At 42.4% G+C, this 21,051-nt stretch overlaps 1 protein-coding gene across 5 annotated transcripts in view; it reads left to right on the plus strand.

The window, feature by feature from the left end:
* Window positions 1-21,051, plus strand: part of UBE4B (ubiquitination factor E4B) — a 137,562-nt gene that overhangs the window by 46,350 nt on the left and 70,161 nt on the right. For 4 of the 5 annotated variants that reach the window (XM_036999746.2, XM_036999747.2, XM_036999748.2 and 1 more), the window contains one exon: window positions 4,854-5,040. In XM_036999746.2, the coding sequence (XP_036855641.1) occupies window positions 4,854-5,040 (187 nt within the window). Of the gene's footprint in view, window positions 1-4,853; window positions 5,041-14,153; window positions 14,232-21,051 lie in introns of those variants that run through there. The other variant, XM_036999749.2, reaches the window with a different exon arrangement.

Below are 21,051 nucleotides of genomic sequence, written 5' to 3' on the forward strand. Positions count from 1 at the left end.
AAACATGGTAAACACCACCCTAGAAACTCAGTCATTCCTCCCCAGGCATCTTTCCTGACCCCCCCACCCTTTCCACCATAGATAACCATTCTGACCAATGTTATCATTTACTTTGTCTTGTTTTTTATTTTCATACTAATGGAATCATGTAGTCTATGTTTTTTACATCTGGCTTCGGTTGCTCATTATTACAAGGCTCATTTAAGTTGCTGCAAAGAGCCCAAGATATTTTGATTTCTCTGTAGGTGCCAGGGTAGTACCATACCACACTCTTTCTTGAATACTCAGATTGGTTTCGAGGAAGCCAGTCTCAGTACTTGGGAGGTAGCCCTATGGGTCTTTTGCCACCACTTTCTGAGTCTCCTTTGGTGGCTTCATGTCATCTCCCCACCCTCAGTTGTTGGCGTGCTGTAGGGCTTCGTCCTCAGACTTAATCTCTGTCCACACTGACTACCTAGGTGGTGACACTCTCTCTCGTCCCGGCCCTTGGCTTTGAGTGCCAGCCAAAAGCTGGTAGCTCTCAAACTGTCGCCCTGACCTGCCCTCTGTCCTGCTCCTCAGCTCAGAGTCACATCCTAGACACCTCCGTCTGCCCATTTGACAGTCATGAGCCGAACAGAATTTTCATGTCCCCCTCTCCATTCTTCTTACCATCTTCCTCATCTCAGTAAACTGATCTGATAAATTGCTTAGGCCCTAGACTTTACCTCCTCTGGTTCGGTCCTACTCTTCATCCAATCCCTCAGCAAATCCTGTGAGATTGAACTCTATCTTTTAAATATATCCCGTATTGACCTCTCACCTCAGCCTCCCCAGCTCCCCTCTCTTCTCCAGGTCATCACTCTTCCTCCCCCAGGCGACTGCAGGAGCCCTCTAGGAGTATCTCTGCCTATTCCCTTTCTCCCTACACTTTGTTTTCCCTAGCCAAAACAATAAAGTATGTAAGTCACGTCATGTCACTTTTCTGATGAAAACCCCCTGGTGGTTTTCCAGAGGCAGTGCTTTCACAGCGGCCCTCCAGGCCCCTCACCACCTCTGAACTCATCATTAGCTGTCTCCCCCTTGCTTGTTCTGCTCAAAGCACGCTGTCCTGTTGGATGTGAATGCTCCAGGCAGGTTCCCACGCGGCCTGCATCCGCTCTTCCTTCAGGTGTTTTCAGGTGCCCTGACCTTTTACCAGAGCGGTTCTTCCGTCCACCACATCTGAACATAGTGGTGCCCTCTCCCCGTTGTGGCGCCTGCCCTTGCCCCCTTACTTCACTTTTCTCTAATGGTTCTCAGAACCACCTGGCGTCATTTTTGTTCATTTGGCTATTGTCTTTTCAGCCTCCCCTAGAATCTAAGCTCCATAAGAGGAGGAACTGTTTAGTTTACATACTTTCCTGTGGTACTCGATGAACGTTGAATGAGCGGTATCTGAAGAAGTCCCTGTCCGAAGTCTGAAACACACTGGGCTTTGACGCTTCAGTTGAACATTCTTGTGTGTGGTTCGTCCTCTGCCTCCATCAACTCCACATATTAATTTCTCCTATTGTTCAGTATGTACAGAGCTGTCATGTGCCTGGCACTGTGCTGAATGCTGGGACACACAGTGAGCAGGATAAGCTTGGCTTTTTCATGGAGCTTCCATTCTGCTAGGGAAACAGTGAGACAGTAAGAACTTGAATATAAGATATTTGCCGACCATGAGGAGAGCATGAAGGATGTGGTTAAGGGCTACAATGCAGCGAGTGTGGAGAGGAGGGTGGTGCTGGACGTGATGGTCAGAGAAGTCCTTCAGGAGGTCACATTTAAGCTGTGAGGGAAGGAAGAGAAAAAACCAGCCATGCAACAGATGGGAGAGACTGCTGCTTGGCTAACGAGATAGCAAGTGGCTGGAGGTAAGACAGAGCTGAAGTTGTTCCAGTAACTGTCAGAGGGCCCATGTGGCTGCCACCTGCATGGGACACCGTGAGCCTGGGGGGCAGCCAGTGGCTCTGTGGAACACGGTGAGGGCTTGGTTTTGATTCAAAGTGCAGTGGGAAGCCATCAAATGGTTTATGTAGGGACAGTGCTGTGGTTTTAGAGAATTACTGTGATTGTTGAGTGGAGAGTGGATTGTAGGGGAAACTGATAACATGCTTTCTTGTCCCTTAGGAATTTGTTCCATACTTAGATTTTTTAAATCTTCCCAGCCTTTGGCAACCACCATTCTACTTTCTGTGGCTATGAATTTGACTAATCTAGATACCTCAGTAAGTGGAATCCTACAGTATTCGTCCTTACATGACTGACTCTTTACTTAGTCTCATGTCCTCAGGGTTCATCCTTTTAGCATGTGCCAGAGTGTTCTTCCTTGTTAAAGCTGAGTAATTGTCATATTTTAATAATTGTGTGTGTATATGTACACACCACCTTTTGTTTGTCCACTCATCCATTGGTAGACACCTGGGTCGCTTCTACCTTTTGGCTCTTGCAAGTAATGCTGTTGTGGACATGGGGGATGTTTCTGTTCGAGTCCCTGTGAATTGAAGTATCTGGGAGTGGAATTACTGGATCATGTGGTAGCTTGTGTAATTTTTTGAGGAACCACCACAGTGTTTCGGCAGTGGCCACACCAGTTTCCATCCACAGCAGCACAAGGGTTCCAAGTCCACCACATCCTCACCAGCACTTGTAATTTTATGGGGTTTTTAACAGTAGCCATCTCAGTGGGTGTGAGGTGTGTTTTCATTTGTGGTTATGATTTGTGTTTCAGAAACCTAAAGGTTTGAAAGTGTTTTAGGAAAGGAATTTGGGGACTTTGCCTTTACCAGGCCAGAGGGGCAGGTAGATCCTTTAGGAAGTTTTTCAGAGGTCTCGGTGAGAGAGGGTGGTGGCCTGGAGCTGAGAAGAGAGGGTGGACTTAGGGAGACAGAACAGGACTTGGTGATAAATCATCCTTATTCGGGGAGATGAAAGGAAGCAAGGACGTGGTGGACACAGATCCTGGGCCTCCAGCTTGGGTGACTGGATTGGGAATGGGTTGGGGATGGGAATTTTAGGCCCACTTCCCCAACCCTGCATCCAGTTAACTGTTCGTGAGAGAAAGAGTCCATTAACATGTTCCACTGAGTTTCTTCATTCCAATGCTCCCTTGGGGGGTTTGTGATGACCTTCACTTTCTTCCAACTCTGTTCACTTGAGGTTAGTGAGCACTGGGCATGTTCCAGGCCGGGTTCCGTTGCACTTGAGGGACACAGAGGAGTGTGAGCAGGCAGCCTCGGGGAGTGAAGCAGTTCCCAAAGGTTTTGGTCTCTGGACTCCTTGACACCTTTAGAGTATTGAGGATCCCCTAGAGCTTTTGTTTCGGTGGGTTATATCTAAAGATATTTACCATGTTGGGAATAAAAACTGAGAAACTTAAAAAGTATGTATTCATTAAAAAAATGAAAACATCACATGTTGATGTAAATAACATTTTTATGACAGTAACTACATTTTCCTAAATAATTTAGTGGGCAGAGTGACATTTTCACTTTTGCAAATCTTTTAAATGTCTGACTTAATAGAATACAGCTGGGTTCTCATATAACTTCTTTATTAAGCTGTTGCAATGTCATATGTCATGTGGCCTCAGTTCCAAAGATCCCCAGACTGTTGGTTTAGTGCTAAGGGCGCAGACACTAGAGCCAGACTGCATGGATTCAGACCCCAGCTCTGCCCTTACTCATGAGACAGGGTCTCTGAACTCTCCGTGCTTCAGTTTGTTCCCATATAAGATGGGCACTAAAAAGCCACCATGAAGAGTCAAGGAGAAAAGATGGCAGAAGAAAAACATAATTGGTAAAATGGGCATGGGCATTAGTATCCACCCCAAAGGCTTCTTAGGAGTATTAAATAAGTATATTTATAAAGTGTATATAGAACATTGCTGAAGATGGTTAAGTGTGACATCGGTGTTCATTTTATATAATCATAAGTAAGGCCTAATCCTTTCCTTCAAGGGATTGATATAGATGAACAACTAAACAACTTCAGGATTTTGTGTAAGTTTATTGATAGATGTGTTTGCAGCAGGGGTACAGGAATGGGCTTCTGAACTTTGAGGTACAGAATCAGGATGTTCTTGTCCGAACAATGAGAGGAGCAGATCTTCAGCAGTGTTAGAATGACAGATGCTCAGTTCGGATTAGGTCTATCCCAGTTAGCATTTGTTGTAATTTAACTTCTTCATCTTTTTTATTTGTAATGGAGAGAGTATGAGCAGCCTCACCGGTTTGTTTCTTTGGTGCCTGCAGAGAGTCAGTAGCCTTATAATTGTTACACATCTTCACTCCCTGGGACAGCAGACAGTCAATGAGTTTCTTGCCTGGTTATGAATTAATGACTTTCAAAACATGCGGGGTACATTTCTGTGATCCACTGGGATTTCATGGTAGATACTTGTAATCACTTGATAACTCGGGGGGATTATTATGAGGAAGAAATGGCAGATGATACTTTCGTTGCAATTAAGTAAGAAGAACCTAATCATTTTGCTCCTGAAAGGGATGGTAAAGTCTGTGTCTCAGTAACTTCTGTTACTTTTGAAATCTGCTTTCGTGAATTAAATTAGATATTTGTTTAAATGATATTTATTTAAATGACCAAGTTAGGTAGTTTTATTAAAACAAAAGCTGTAGTGTGTTTAAAAGTATAGTATGCTTATTGTAAGTTTACGTTACCTGTCAAGGAGGTGTGATAAACAGAGCTGGTAAGGCAGTTGAGATGCAGTTTTTAAGAGGTGGTTGCTCATAAAAGTACTGATATGGTTATTGATAGTTAATGTTGTTATTCTCAGGCAGAATGCTGCTGTTTAGTTACAGAATGCCCTTTTTCCCTTCATGTTGTAGATCCGACGGCGGCGCCTTGCACGACTAGCTGGTGGACAGACCTCCCAGCCAACCACCCCGCTCACCTCTCCCCAGAGGGAGAACCCTTTGGGGCCTCCTATTGCAGCATCAGCCCCAGGCCCCTCCCAGAGTCTTGGTCTCAGTGTCCACAACATGACCCCAGCTACCTCCCCAATAGGTGCATCAGGTAAGCTTTGCCTTCCCATCTGGGACACATATCTGATTTTAATCATAACATTCTGGTAAGCCTATAGTTGTGACATAAAATGAATGGCACAGCAGCATTTTAAAATCCTGCAAGCCATAGTTTCAAGGCTCACGTCATTGCAGTGTGTTTTGTTAATGTCTACTCATTTTGATAATGATCTGTTAAATTATTTTCCTTTCCATGACTTACCCTTTTTTTGCAAACAGGGTCAGGTCTGTCTCTGAAGGCAAGGTCATTAATACTAAATTTGGTTCTGCTGATTTTATGAATTTAGTTGATGCTTTTCCTTTAAGATAAAGTAATCTGAAAATGTAAGATTGAAATAATGGTAAGAATAACAGGTCTCTAATTATGAATTTCTGGTCTTCATTCTAATTGGCCTAAAATCCTTCTCCAAGTTTCAGGATATAAGAATTCACCTGATACGATTTTTTTATAACCATCTCATTGACTCTTACTTAACCATAGTAAAGGTTTACTTTTTTATAGATAATGGTTGATATCCAGGACTATCTTTGTTGAGAAATAATGATACTGACTCATACTGCATATTTGAAAAGATCTTGTGTTTTTATACTTAAATCAGTTGTATTTTTACACCTGCCATGGAAACAGTACTGTTTTCTATCAAACATAATAATTATTACCATTATAATTATCATATAATTACTCAAGATTCTAGTTATAGAAAAGCAGCTGCTAAGAGACCTGCATTGATATTATATATAATTTAATATTTGATTGTTAGTTCTGCAGTTGTTTAATGTGCTCTTCCTTAGTCGCGTTCCAGATCTGTCGTCTTGGTCTGGGATAACGTGTCAATAAAAGTATTTGCAGAGTTACTGTGATTCTAATTCTCATTGGGTATCATTGTAGACTACTCCCCATATGAATATGAATGCTTATGCATAATTCTGTTGATTAGAAAAATGAGAGAGAGTTAGGCCAAAATATCAATTAGTAATAGTGCATTTGCATGAAATGCCTCCTCAGAACACGGCCTTTGGGAAGCTGATGGTCTCTGACGGGGGAAGGGCTCGGCATTCCAGTTGTGTTTTCACACTTGCCATGGAAACAGTTATGTTTGTCTCCCGTGATCAGGCCTCACCTGGAATGCTGGAAATTGTCCAGGGGAGAGCTACAGGGATGGTGGTGGTGGGGACTCAAGTCTCACTGCACCAGCGAAGTTCAGGCAGGAGATCCAGAGATCTGTGCTCCTGGCGAGCTCCTCAACACCTCTAGTCACAGCGCCTTGTTTCTTTGGGGTCACCAGGAAGAATCTCAGTACGCTCCCTCCCTGCTTATGTCAGCCACCAAGATTATCCCCTGGTCTCTAATCTTTTTTGTTGGTGGTGGTGGTATCATTAATATACAGTTCCATGAGCAGCATTATGGTTACTAGACTCCCCCCATTATCAAGTCCCCACCACATACCCCCTTACCCCTGGCCTCTAATCTTTGCATTCCTTGTTACACAGGCCTTTCTGACCTTCTTCCACGCCTCCCCGAGTTCTGAAGTCCGTGCGCTCAGTGACCGGTGAAGGTCCCCTGCCCGTGCTGCTCTCCCTGAACTTGGGCTCCTCCTCTTTTGCTTCCTCATTTCCTCTTCTAGACCATTTGCCCTCCTCCCTAAAAACACACTGATAGGAGTCTTGTGTCATCAGACTGTTCTGTCCAGTCCCCTTCTTTGTTGTAGCTGTCCTCTGAACCCACTCACCCTGCCTCAGTCCACCCACTGTCTTTTCTCCAACACCATTTCTGTCTTAATTCATGATGATTTCAGTAGCCACAGAGATGACCCTTCCAGGACTTGAACCCCTCCAGTTCTTGTGCTCCTGTCTTTCAGAGACCTTGTCTTCCATTGGCCGCTCACTGCCGTGGTCGGCCTCCAAGCCTTTCGATCTCAGTGACTGTCTAGCCACCGCCCTCAGCTTTCTAGCTCACCTGCTCTGTGCCTAGTACAGTGGTCCTTCAGGTCACCGGGGCTACAGTCCCCTGAGCCCCTCACCTTCTCACTGTCCTCACCCCTTTCTCCCTGGGTCTTCACTTCCTTCCTTACCCCATTTACATTCCATAGTCAGGTGTTACTGTCACTCCCTTCTCTCAGCTCACTTTCACTTCGTCTTACTCCCTTGGTTAAACCGTGACCCTGGTTTTGAATGCCATTGCCCACCTGCTCCGTCTCATGCAGTGGAGCAAAGCTAGAGAAAAACCCCGAACCATGCTGTCTGTCGCATTTCCGATTCATGAACACAGACTCCAGCAGACCCTTAATACTAGCAGGTAATCACACTGTGTTCTCCTGTGCTCTCCGCTCTGCGCTCTTTATACCCTCTTCTCCAGTCTGCAGCCCACCCGCTCCGCGACCCCTGTCCACACATGCTCATGGCGAGGACAGACGTGGGCAGAAGGGGACCTCCACAGGCTCCTGTCGTCATAGCCACCCCCGTGCCTGTGTGTGTGGCTGGTTCTTGTTAATGCTCAATCTATCCCTGCCCTTACTGACGTCAGGGCCTTGGGCCCCGTCCCTCCACCTCCTCAGAGCCTTTACCTCAGAGCTTCCCTTCTTTCTCCTGCTTCGTCAGGTTTTCCATCTCAAGTGAAGAACTTTCCTTTTTTTAACAGCCATTATACATGCTGTTCCTTTTCCCAAAATGGAAATAAATAAAAAGGAACTCCCCTGATGTCATGTTCCCTGCCAGCTTCCACCCCTCATCTCTGCACCCCTTTGTACCAGAACTTGGGGAAGGTTTCTGCCCCGCATCGTCTTCTGTCCCTGCGCCTGCTGCCCAGTGGAACTGGCTGGGTCCGGCCTCTGGTGGTCTGCCCTTAATACTAGCAGGTAATCGCACTGTGTTCTCCTGACCACCTGGTCAGACGCATCCGCCTTGTTCCACAAGGCTTTGGCCCTCCTCTCCTTGAAGCACTTTCTTCTTGGGCTTCCCCAACACCACCCAGTCCTGCTTTTCATCCTCTCTCTTTCTGTCCTTCTTAGTTCTTTGTCATTTCCCTGACTTTTAAGTGTTGGTGTTTCAGGGCTCAGCATTCAGCCTCCTGTCCTCTCTGTTTGGGGTTATTATCTTACTGATTTTATCTAGTTCCTTGGCTTTAATTACTCTCTCTAATCTGATGATTCCTGAGGTCCTCTCTCCAGCTCAGACCTGTTGCTGGTACCTCAGACTCATACATCATCTGATAAGCATCTCACAGTGAACATGTCCAGAGCTCCTGATTATTTCCTGACATCTTACCTTCTGCTAGGACCCCGTCTCAATAAATGACAACCCGGTTTGGTTTGGGTTTTTTTCTAGTTGCTTAAGCCTAAGACATTATCTTTCCTTTTTACTTCATATTCTAGATTGGGAGTCAGCAAACTCTTCTGTAAAGGCCCAGATAATAAATATTTTCGGCTTTGCAGGCTGTATGTCTTTGTTACAACTTTTCTTCTCTGCCTCTGTAGCACAAAGGCAGCCATAGACAATATGAACAAATGATCATGGCTGGGTTCCAGTAAAATTTTATTTATAAAAACAGGTGCTGGCCAAATGTAGTCCATGGATTATAGTTTGCTGTCCCTCGTTCCAGGTCTCTCAGCAAAATAGAGTCTGACCAGGTTCTCACCGCTTCATCTTATCTCACCACCTGTGCTGCTGCTGTCCACGTCCACGGCACCAGCATTCCTTGCCTGGCTTACTGGAGTGGCTCACCTGGCTTCTCCATGACTCTCCTTGCTTCCCTGCCATCTGTTCTCGTTGTGGAGCCAGACTGGGTCCCACTACAGCCTAAGTACAACGCTGGATAACAGCAGCGTTCCTTTTCACAGCAAGGTCATTCTGTCGCTACCACAGGAAGACTCAAATGGTCTCGGCAGTGCACCTCCCTGCTGTGAGCTCCTGATTATGTATCTCACATAATCCCAGATAAACAGATGCTGTTAGTCATGCTCTTGCAAGTTGGATAAACAAATTTTCATGAATTTATTAAGTAAACAAGTTTAAACAAAACAAAAAGCAACTCTCGTAAAACAGGTCGTGTCCATCTTCAGTTGGCTCCCTCCTTGGCCCCCTGCCTCAGGGTAAAAGTCAAGGTCCTCACCGTGACCCTGGGCTGGGTGTCCCTGTTACGGCTCTGACCTCCTCTCTCTCTGTGTTCTTTTTGCTCCCTCTGCTCCAGCCGTACTGGCTTCCCTGCTGTTCCTGGAACATTCCAGGCGTGATCCCTGTTTAGGACCTGAGTATGTGCTATTTCTTTGCCTAGAATGACCATGCCCCTACCATCCACATGGCTTTTTTGCTCAACTCTTCAGGATATTTATTCAAGTGGGACTTTGTCAGTGAGCCTTCTTTGGCCACCCTGTCTAAAAGTGCAACCTCTATCTAAAATAGATATTTTTCTTTGAGCTCTTATTGCCAGCTGACATAGCATATATTTACTTGTATATCCTTTTCCTCTGTATCTCCTGCCAAAGTGTAAGCTCCAGGTGGCTGGGACTTGTTTCTTTTTATTCACTGCTATATCCCCAGTGCCTTTTACAGTGCCTGGCACATGGTAGGCACTGAATAAAGATCTGTTGAATTAGTAAATGAATCCCAAGAGAAAATGACCCAAACAACATACAGGCATGTGTGTCTTAAAGAAAAATCTCAAGGGGATGTGAGAGCTTTCTATAAAAAAAATGTGGGAAGTTGCCATGAGGAAGATGATAGTTGTGCTTGTTTTCTGGGGTCCTGGGTGGTGGACACAGGGCTAGTGCATAGATTTATTAGCCACTGAATGTGAAGGAGTGATTTCCAGAATCAAGAAGTGCTTTCTAATAGACAGAAATACTAGGTGGGCTGCCACCCTTGGTAAGGAGTTCCTCATCCAGGAGTCACTTGGCAGCACTTGGAAGCCTTCTGGATTGAGGTGCCTTCAGTTCTGAGAACTAAAGTGAGGGCTGGAGGCCCTCGTGAGTCCCATCTGGAGTCCTGGCTTTTTGCAATGCCATCTGCTTTTGTATTCATTTCCTAGGACTACTGTAACAAAGTACCACGAACTTAATGGATTAAAAAAACCCAAAATGTATTCTCTCACAGTTCTGGAGGCTCAAAGTCCAAAGTCAAGGTGTCAGCAGAGCTGTGTTCCATGTGAAGGCTCTCAGGAACTATCCTTGCCTTTTCCAGGATATTTATTCAAGTTGGACTTTGTCAGTAAGACCTTCTTTGGCCTTCAAGGAAGTATCTTGCTTCTCTTGGTGACAATCACTGATGTTTCTTGCTTGTGGCAGCATCGCTCCAGTCTCTGCCTCCATTTCCTCGTGACCGTCCTGTGCGTGTGTGTGTCCAACTTTCCCCTTCTTGGATTAGGGACCCAGTTACTGGATTAGGGACCCCCTCTAACCTAGTGTGAGATCATTTTTGTAACTTGATTACATCCGTAAAGACCCTACTTCCCAGTAGGAATATAATTTATGCACTTGTTTTATTTTTGTTTTTTAATCTCCATCCCCTCCCCCATTTAGGACATAAAGTTAGAAGGTTAGGGCAGGGACCTCATCAGTGTTGTTTATTCCTTTATCCCAGAACCATGCTAGCACATAGTAGGTACTTTGTAAATACCACTAGTTAAATGAATAATTAATGAAAAAGATACACTTTTTGTTGGAAATGTTAAAAGCAAAATGAGACTTGAGTTCTATTTAGAGAACGTCTGCTAACATTACTCTTGCACTGTGATCAGCAGGTGTTGTCTCTGCTTTTCTTGGAGCTGTGAGCAAAACTTAAAAAAATCCTTAAGCCTATTCATTTTCTTCTAAAATTATATAAAAAAGTAACTACAAAATATTCCAGACATATGTGAGACATAGTAACACCTGTGAACCCCAACAGAATCTCCGGCTCTCCACACCAGATCACTGCTATTCTGAATTTTGCATTTATCATTCTCAGACATTTCTTATGTATTTTTTATTGTATTGTTCATAGGGCATTGCTTTGTCTGTGTTAAAGCCTTATAAATATGGGTGGTACTATGCATGCAGGTGATTGCCATGTTTTTACAGTCACGTTGGTGGTGTTGCTGTTAGATTTGGTCCGTCCAGCTTTTATTCATGCAGCCTGGTCACCATGCTGGGTCACGCAGTGCAAAGATGAGTGAGACTCAGCTCCTTCCCTGTAAGAGCTTTCAGTCAGTAGGGGAGAAAGTGTTCTTTTGTTTCCTTTTAAAAAAATCCGTGCTTATTAAATTCCTGGGAGGACAAACTCATTTTCTTAGTTCCTTCCCTATCTTTAGATCATTTTGTAATTGCTCAGTCTTCAGAAATTCTTAACCCCCTTGGGCGATTTTTATTTTAGTCTTGTTTTGGAATTATACTTATCTTCCCTCTGTTCTCTTTCATGTTTACCCATCAGACATCTTGAATGTATCCGACTAGAACGTTACCCTTTGTGGCTGCCGTGACCTCCCTGAAGATGTGGTCATTCTTGCTCAAGAGGCTCCCATCTAATCCTTTATCACCCATTTCATCTTGACAGAATTATTATGTCTAGTTGAGCATGTTCTCTCATTGCCTTTTAGAGCTGCGGTCCTTGACTGTGTCCTTACATGAGTCCCTCTGACAAACTGGTAAAGCCTTTGATCAGTTTCGTCTCAAAATGTATTTTTAAATGCATTTAATAAAACATAGAAGATTACAAAGGGAACCAATTATATAGAAATGTAGTTATCAAAATATTTCTAAAGATTGTGAGACAGTAATTTATGTGCTTCATTAAATGCTTGAAATGAAAGGTCTAAACAGCCAGTCAGAGAGCTACTGCGACTTCTACCCGCTGAGGCCCGTCTCCATCTGCGGTAAAAAACACCTCTGCTCTGGGAGTGGAAGTGGGCAGCGGGGTCTTTATGGAAGGAGTGAGAAGCCAAATGGTACGCTTGGCCTCTGGGCTAGTTCTGGGGTCTGCATTAGGACTACAGAATCTGATTCTTTTGGCTGCTACTCTCTTTCCTGTCCTTAGTGATAATTTAACCTAAAGTCTTCTTTAACATTATGCGTGCAGATGATCTTTGCCCACTTCCATTCACACATTTGAACACTTGTTTAGTGCCTTCTTTTTTGCAGGCTCTGTATTAGGAGGCAGGGATGAACAACGGGCAGTCTCGGGGGCCTTGAGGTCTCACTGTCCACGAGGAGGCGGACTTGTAGGGCATTCTCCCGTCGGTGTGCTGGCTGCACCGCACGGCAGGGCCCCAGCAGCCCTGCCTCAGCCTCACAGCTGGGGGGTGATTTTTTTGGAGACTTTTCACAGATGTGTTTACCCCATAGAAAATTCTGCCTTTAAAAGAAAAAACAGGGTCACAACTTTTGAAAATGGGGCAGATCAGATCCTTCCATATCCATCATGATTGTTACTCTTATGCCTCTACATTTGCTTGATATATTTTATTATCTGTTCTACATTTTAGTTTATGTTAGTTGTTACCAGTGACCTACTGCACTGCAAATCCATGCGGCCTTCATTTTATACATGTTTGTGTAAATCATCCAAAAAAAAAAAACTAACCAAAAAGAAACGTGATCACAGAGAACAGATTGATAGTTGCCAGAGGCAGGTTGAGGGTCTGTGGGTGAAATGTGCGGAGGTTGTCAAAAGCCACCTTCTGTGTGCACTAGGTTCTGTTCAAGGCCACACTGCTTATAGCCTAGTGAGAGAAAATGGTCAGTTTTTTTTTTTAATTGTGAAGTCTGCCAGCTTGCAATAATTGCAGAGAAAAGCTGAGAGTTACAATGGAGTAATACTGCTGGGGGGAGGGAGGCACTGCTATTTAAGTTAAATAGTCAACTACAGGCCTCATTAAGAAGATGCCATTTTAGCCTAAGCCTGAGTCAAGCTACGGAGCAAACCATGTGGATATCTGTGGGGGTATCTTTACAGACAGAAGGAACAGCAGATGCAGAGGTCCTGGGGCAAGAATGGGCTTGGTGCTGCTTGATGCATCCCTTGGGTAGGGCAGTAGTCTTCAGTCTCCCCTCAACTTCCTTCTCCAGTTTTGAAAGTGAGCATCACTGTCAAATAGTAGTGCATTTGTAGGCATTTCACTAAATCAAAATCATACTTTTATACTAAATTTGACTTTGGCTAAGAATAGTATTAGAAGTGACAATAAAATTGTAACTTTGTCCTGTCATTGAATGCTCATCCTGTGTTGAAATCATTTTTTTTCTTCTTCAGAAGAAAACCCTGTTGTTTCCACGTGGTCTTCAGCTTCGGGAGGGAGGGGGAAAGGAGAGGACTGGCCTGGAGGGAGGTTAAGGAGCTCGCTGGAAGCTGAGGCTCAGGCAGGAGCCACAAGGCCAGAGGGCTGCAGCACGACCCCTAAAAGGTTGCTGAGCGGGGAGGCTCCTAGTTGTGGTTGAAATCCTTTGCTTGTTAGATTGTACATTTTAGTTTTCTGAGTTACTAAAGTGGGGCATGTTTTATTTGTGTTCTTATTATAATGGGCTCCATCATGTACCCATTATTCCTAGGGTTATGGTAATTACTTTGTGAATCTGGGAAAAGGGCTGATATCTTGGTAGTGAGAGGTGTGTATCTCTGGGAATCAGCTTCCTGTTTTGACATGGAGTTGCAGCAGTATTTACAGTAGCCAAGATATGGAAACAACTTAAGTGTCCATAGATGGGTAAGTGAATAAAGAAAATGTGCTGTATATATACAGTGGAATACTATTTGGCCACGAAAAGTAATGGAATCTTAACATTTGCCATGATATGAGTGGGCCTTGAGGGTGTTATGCTAAGTGGAGTAAGACAGAGAAAGACACATACTGTACAGTGTCACTTATATATGGAACTGTGATTGCCTCTCATCCAACACCAAATGCAATGGTGTATTTTTTTGCTACATACATATATAATAACAACAATGTTATTGTTCCAATGTGTGTAAGTATGTGGGAGAGAGTCTTCCCACATATACTAACACCAAGCAGTTCTCAAACGCCAGCAGGGTGTCCAAGAACTCACCTCAATTTTGATGCTATCTGTCGGGAGACAGCACCAGATACGCAGGTTAAGGGCTCCATCCTACAAGACTGCCCTCTGTCCCCTACTCCAGGCACTGATCGCAAGCCCCAGGCGCTGTGCTTCTGACGTACCTGCGACAGATTGGAGATTCCAGCGACCTCTCCCTAAGGTTTGATTAATTTGCTAGAGTGGCTCACAGAACTCAGGAAAACAGACGTTTACCAGTTTAGTAAAGGATACCATCAAGGGTACAAGTTAACAGCCAGATGAGAGAGACAGCGGGCAAGGTCCCAAATAAAGGAGCTGCTATCCTAATAGAGCTCGGAGCCTGGCTCCACGGCACCTGGAGGGTTCTGTTTCCCCGAGCATAGAAGCTCTCTCCAACCAAGAAGCAGGATCCTACGGAGCAGAGCAGAGATAAGCTCTTCTCAGAGGGGTTTGTGAGGGCTTCAAATGCATAGTCATGGTTGACTAGATCATTGGCCATTGGCTGATTCAACCTCTAGCCCCTGCCCTTGGGTGGGGTTCCAAAAGTCTCCATTAACATGAAAAAACATCTATTTCACCTTTAGGACTATGCAGTGTTTTCAGGAACTGTGGATGAAGACCAAATATACTTCGGAAATACGTATTTGGTCATATGAATAACCAGATACGCATTTCTTGTAATTCATTATATCAGGAATAAAACAGACAAGCAAATAACAACAAAACATGCTGACAGATAACAGAGAACAGATTGATGGTTGCCAGGGGCAGATTGGGGGGTGGTGGCAAAATGGGTGAAGGTTACCAAAAGTTACAAACTTCCAGTTATGAAATAAATAAGTCATGAATCCGGATAATGTGTAGCATGGTGACTATAGTTAATAATGTTGTATTGAATATTTGAAAGTTGTTAAGAGAGTAGATCTTAGAAGTACTCATCACAAGAAAAAATTTTGTAACTGTGTATGGTAATGGATGTTCACTAGATTTACTGTGGTGACGTTTTGTATATATACAAACATTGAATCATGTTGCACACCTGAATTGAATATAATGTTACATGTTGGTTAAACCTCAATAAAAATTAAGAATAATCAAGAGGGGGAAAAATTAAGATTTTGAAAACTTTGGTTGCAGAGGGTCTTTCCATATTAGCAAACTAATTCAAAAATACGTCAAAAAGAACATCCATCATGATCATTCCAGGAGTGCAAGGATGGTACAACATTCGAAAATCCATCAACATCATCCACATCAACAAAAAAAGGACAAAAACCACATGATCATCTCCACAGATGCTGAAAAAGCTTTTGAAAAAATTCAACGTCCATTCATGAAAAAAACTCTCAACAAAATGGGTACAGAGGGCAAGTACCTCAACATAATAAAGGCCATAAATGACAAACCCACAGCCAACATCATACTTAACAGCGAGAAGCTGACAGCTTTTCCTTTAAGATCAGGAAGAAGAAAAGGATGCCACTCTTCCCACTTTTATTCAACATAGTTGTGGAGGTCCTCGCCACGGCAATCAGACACACAAAGGAATAAAAGGCATCCAGATTGGTAAGGAAGAAGTCAAACTGTCCTGTTTGCAGATGACATGATATTTGTACATAAAATACCCTGAAGAATCCACTCCAAAACTACTAGAACTAATATCTGAATTCAGCAAAGCTGCAGGATACAAAATTAATACACAGAAATCTGTTGCATTCCTATACACTAATGATGAACTAGCAGAAAGAGAAATCAGGAAAACAATTCCATTCACAATTGCATCAAAAAGAATAAAATACCTAGGAATAAACCTATCCAAGGAAGTGAAAGACCTATACTCTGAAAACTGTAAGACACGCATGAGAGAAATTAAAGAAGAAACCAATAAATAGAAACACATCCCATGCTCATGGCTAGAAAGAATAAATATTGTCAAAACGGCCATCCTGCCTAAAGCATTCTACAATTCAATGCAATTCCTCTCAAAATACCAACAGCATTCTTCAACGAACTAGAGTAAAGAGTTCTAAAATTCATATGGAACCAGAAGCTGTATTACAAAGTCATGATAATCAAGACAATTTGGTACTGGCACAAGAACAGACCCATAGACCAGTGGAACAGACTAGAGAGCCCAGGTATAAACCCAGGCATATATGGGCAATTAATATATGATAAAGGAGCCATGGATATACAATGGGGAAATGACAGTTTCTTCAACAGCTGGTGTTGGCAAAACTGGACAGCTATATGCAGGAGAACGAAACTGGGTTATTGTGTAATCCCATACACAAAAGTAAACTGAAAATGGATCAAAGACCTGAATATAAGTCATGAAACCATAAAAGTCTTAAAAGAAAACATAGGCAAAAATCTCTTGCATATAAACATGAGCAACTTTTTTCTGAACGCATCTCCTTGGGCAAGGGAAACAAAATAAAAAATGAACAAATGGGACTACATCATGCTAAAAAGCGTCTGTACAGCAAAGGACACCATCAGCAGAACAAAAAGGCATCCTACAGTATGGGAGACTATATTTGTGAAAAACATATTGGACAAGGGGTTAACATCCAAAATATATAAAGAATAAAGAACTTGCACACCTCAACACCCCAAAATCAAATAATCCTATTAAAAAATGGGCAGAGGACATGAACAGACAAATGGCCAACAGACACATGAAAAGATGCTCCACATCACTAATTATCAGGGAAATGCAAATTAAAACCACAATGAGATATCACCTCACACCAGTTAGGATGGCCAACATGGAAAAGACTAGGAACAACAAATGCTGGTGAGGATGCAGAGAAAGGGGAACCCTCCTGCACTGCTGATGGGAATGTAAGCTAGTTCAACCATTGTGGAAAGCAATATGGAGGTTCCTCAAAAAATGAAAAATAGAAATACTATTTGTCCCAGGAATTCCACTCGTAGGAATTTACCTAAAGGAAACCACTTCTCAGATTCAAAAAGACATATGCACCCCTCTGTTTATTACAGCACTATTTACAGTAGCTAAGATATGGAAGGAACCTAAGTGTCCATCAGTAGATGAATGGATAAAGAAGATGTGGTACATATATACAATGGAATACTATTCAGCCATAAGAAGAAAACAAATACTGCCATTTGCAACAACATGGATGGAGCTAGAGGGTATTAGGCTCAGTGAAATAAGCCAGGTGGAGAAAGACAAGTACCAAATGATTTCCCTCATTTGTGGAGTATAACAATGAAGCGAAACTGAAGGAACAAAACAGCAGCAGATTCACAGACTCCAAGAAGGGCCTAGTGGTTACCAAAGGGGAGGGATGTGGGAAGGCATGTGGGGAGGGAGGGAGAAGAGATTGTGGGGTATCATGATTGGTACACATGGTGTGTGCGGGGTCACGGGGAAGAGAGTGTAGCTCAGGGAAGACAAATAGTGAATCTGTGTCATCTTACTCCACTGATGGACAGTGACTGCAATGGGGTATGTGGGGGACTCGATAATAAGGGTGAATATAATAACCACAATGTTTTTCATGTGAAGCCTTCATAAGAGTGTATATCAATGATACCTTAACAACAACAGCAACAAAAAGAAGGGTCTTACCCTTTAATGACTGCAGTTGGATGTTCACACTTTCAGAGGCTTCAGTATTGAGTCCCAACTAGCCCCTGGCAAATGGATATCCTTCGGGTTCTGGCACTTGAAGTGGACTCTTGAGCCACTCCCCTTCCGTGTTGTCTTATCCACCCTTTCCTTAACTGAACAAAACTTCTTTCTGTTCCATCCTGCCTCATGCAATCCTGTCATGGTTTTGTGAGCCTAAAACATACATTTTTGCCTCAGTCACCCCAGAACTCTTGATTATGGGCAGGCAGTTCGTTCAAATAGGTGACTGAACATAGGAGAGAAAAGAAACTAGCTTAAAAGCAACTTTAGAGAAAGCCTTCACAGAGCTCCCAGAAAGTGCCCCCCCAAAGCAGTGTTGCATGGTTCGGTTTCTTCTGTCTCTAAAATTTGTGTATGTTTTAAGAGGGGTTGCCTGATACAGTATTTTGACTTGTTATTATAAATATGCAGCAGTTTTAAAAATTGAATACATAATTTCTAACTATTAGAACTGGAAGGGGCTGGAGATTTTTCTTTTTGTTTAATTCTACAGATGGAGAAACAGACATTTGGATCTGAAATGATTGAGCAAGTGTCATAGTTCACTGATAGTGTCCTTTGCATTTGGTGCTGCAACCATAAATTTGGAAAGTAGCTTTAAAAGCCCTTTTGTATTCAGTGAATAGTTACTATTTACTGTGAAAGCTATTGAAGTGTCATGACTCTTAGGGAACTCAAAATCCAGTTACACTTACACATCCTTTGTAGAATACATGAGTTAGGTAGACTATAATTTACATTTGTTTGTTCATCATGAGCTTTTTAAACAAGTAATGTAATTGTAGAACCATCAGAGAATTGATAGGAATTGTACTTTGTGTGATTATTTTAACTGAGAGGCTGTGAATAAAAGTCCTTGAAGACTGGTAAAGTGTGCCCCAGCCTCTTACCTAGTACTCAAACGTCCTGAGACCAGGGTAGATCAGAGGAAGGTACTGAGTTAACAAAAGTTAATCTGTCTTTTAAACTTGGGAGTTTGTATTTCCCATTCCATTCTTGTCTGATGCATTTAAGTATGTCTGTATAAATACCCTCTCATTTATTTTATTGGATGGTCATAACAGGACTGTGAGGTGGGCCATAGATAGCAACATTATCAGTTTACAACTGAAACTATTAAGTGACTTGCTGAAGGTCATGTAACTAAAAATCATGAGTTCCAATCTTAGACTTGTAAAATAAACATTTATTTTGGTAATTCCAAAAATTATAACATCATCATTATTATTATTATAAAATTATTTTTCAGATTTATAGAAAAGTTGCAAATATAGTATAGAGAATTCTAATATATACTTCACCCTGAGTCCCCTATTGTTAATAATTGGTACATTCGTCAAAACTCAGAAATTAACCTTGGTGTGTTACTATTAACTAAACATGAGAATCCTGAGACTCCTTTGCTCTGTGACTTTTTCTCAGTCTTTCCATGTTTTTCATTATCTTGAAAGTTTTGAAGAGCACTTTGTAGATTGTCCTTTAAATTGTCCTTGGTGTTTTTCTCGAGGTTAGACTGGGGTTTTGGGAGAAGCCTGTCACAGTTTGTAAATCCGGGGAGGGGAAATCCCGGAGCAAAATACCTCGCTGAAACCAAAATCAGTCAAAGGGAGAAATAAAGTTTAAAACCTGTTTATTGCTTACAAACAGCTGTCCCGCATTGTCTCTCCTGCTGCAGCAGAGCGAAGATTGCCCCCAACCTCTCTGCTCCAGATACGCCCTTGCTCACCCCAGGTAATTACCCACTGATATGGAGATGAACTACCGCTCTCCACCCCTTGGAAACGCCTGCTGATATGGAGATGCACGAAAGCCAGGCGAGAAATTCTGGAAATACTGCAATTTTACCCACAGAGTTAAAATGCCCTTCCTGTCACATCATCTCCAGGTGACAGTGTCCACACAACATCCCCAGTGATGCTGACCTTCGCCACCTCGTTAAGCCAGGTCTCTCCACTGTGAAGTTACAATTTTTCCTTTTCCAGACTCAGTGGAATTGAGTTCCTAAGTTGAGCTCACTTGGCAATGGGCATTCAGCTTTACTTGCTGGAAGGAAGAGTTAGCTGCATGTATTATTTGGAATTCTTCTGGAAGAGATATTTGTCCCTTCTCCCAGCTCTCTATTTAACCCTCATTATATCGACATGGACTCAGGTAGATTAATTACTGTGTTATGTATTTTTACATTACCTGTTTTACACATACTGTTCCAGCTTTGGTCTTTGGGATCTCTTTCAGGCTGAGTCCTCTGCCTGTCTGAGTGCACATCCTTCATTCATTCATTCATTCATTCATCTATTTCTCTATTTATTTTTCTGTATGTATGTATGTACTTATTTTTGAGCTCTCCCCCTTTCACACTCTGTGATGCTGGGTTCATCTTGTATTTTCTCTGCACCAGCACTAAAGTCAGACATTTCTCCAAGGAGCAGTCTTGGTCCTTTGATTGCCAGGTGTATGATTCTTTGCATGATTCACCCTTTTAACGGTTAAGGAAGGGGGTATTCTACCTCATCAACATGAAGATTAAAGGAATTTTCTAATTTGAGTTAGTGGTTTTCTTGTCCCAATTTTTAAGTAATACTATTTCTTTACAGGTTTCAAAATTCATTTTATTTGTGTTTGTTCACAAAAACAAAATGTTGTCACCAATAAATTATCTGCTCAACAAATTATGTCAGTCTGTTTTCTAGGATAGAATACGTTAATTATAAGTAGTGTTGAGAGGTAAGGTTTGGTATTAGCCCCTACGATATGAGTGTACTTTTTTGTATTTTCCATGAATATTAAACATTTAGCTTAGGTCACTATCAAAGTCTCTATATATAAGCTTTATAATTTAATTAGTAGAATGAATGGTTTGTTTTATAAAATGCTATTATCTTTTAAGTTTTGTTTTTGTAATTTTAAAATGTATAAAGCATTTCTCTTTTGTTTAAAATAGCTGTGATTGAAGAAATGTTCAGCAGTTTAGAGAAGAGCAAAATAGCAGCTTTTTGGGGTGGTTGTTTAATCTTTGCTCTGTCTCTGACTTGCTGAGGGTACTTAATGAAGTTCTTAGACTTCATAGATCTTAATCATCTTCTCCATAAAAGAGGAATAAAAGAGGAGGTTTGGAAAAGATCTTTAAAGTCACCCCCCACCCCCCGCCCCCGCCACCACCCATTTAACAGCCTTACTGAGGTTTTAAGGCCCCTTTTGGCAATTCTGTGCTCCTTTTTATGCTAGAAGTTAGCAAGCCTGAGCATGTGTGTGTGTTTAAAACTGGAACACTGCATAAAAATGGGTGTTACTGCATAAAAATGGGTGTTTGGTCTGGTTTATACCGAAAAGGAATATC

The sequence above is a fragment of the Manis javanica genome, chromosome 4 (genome assembly GCF_040802235.1).
Source record: "Manis javanica isolate MJ-LG chromosome 4, MJ_LKY, whole genome shotgun sequence".
NCBI lineage: Eukaryota > Metazoa > Chordata > Mammalia > Pholidota > Manidae > Manis > Manis javanica.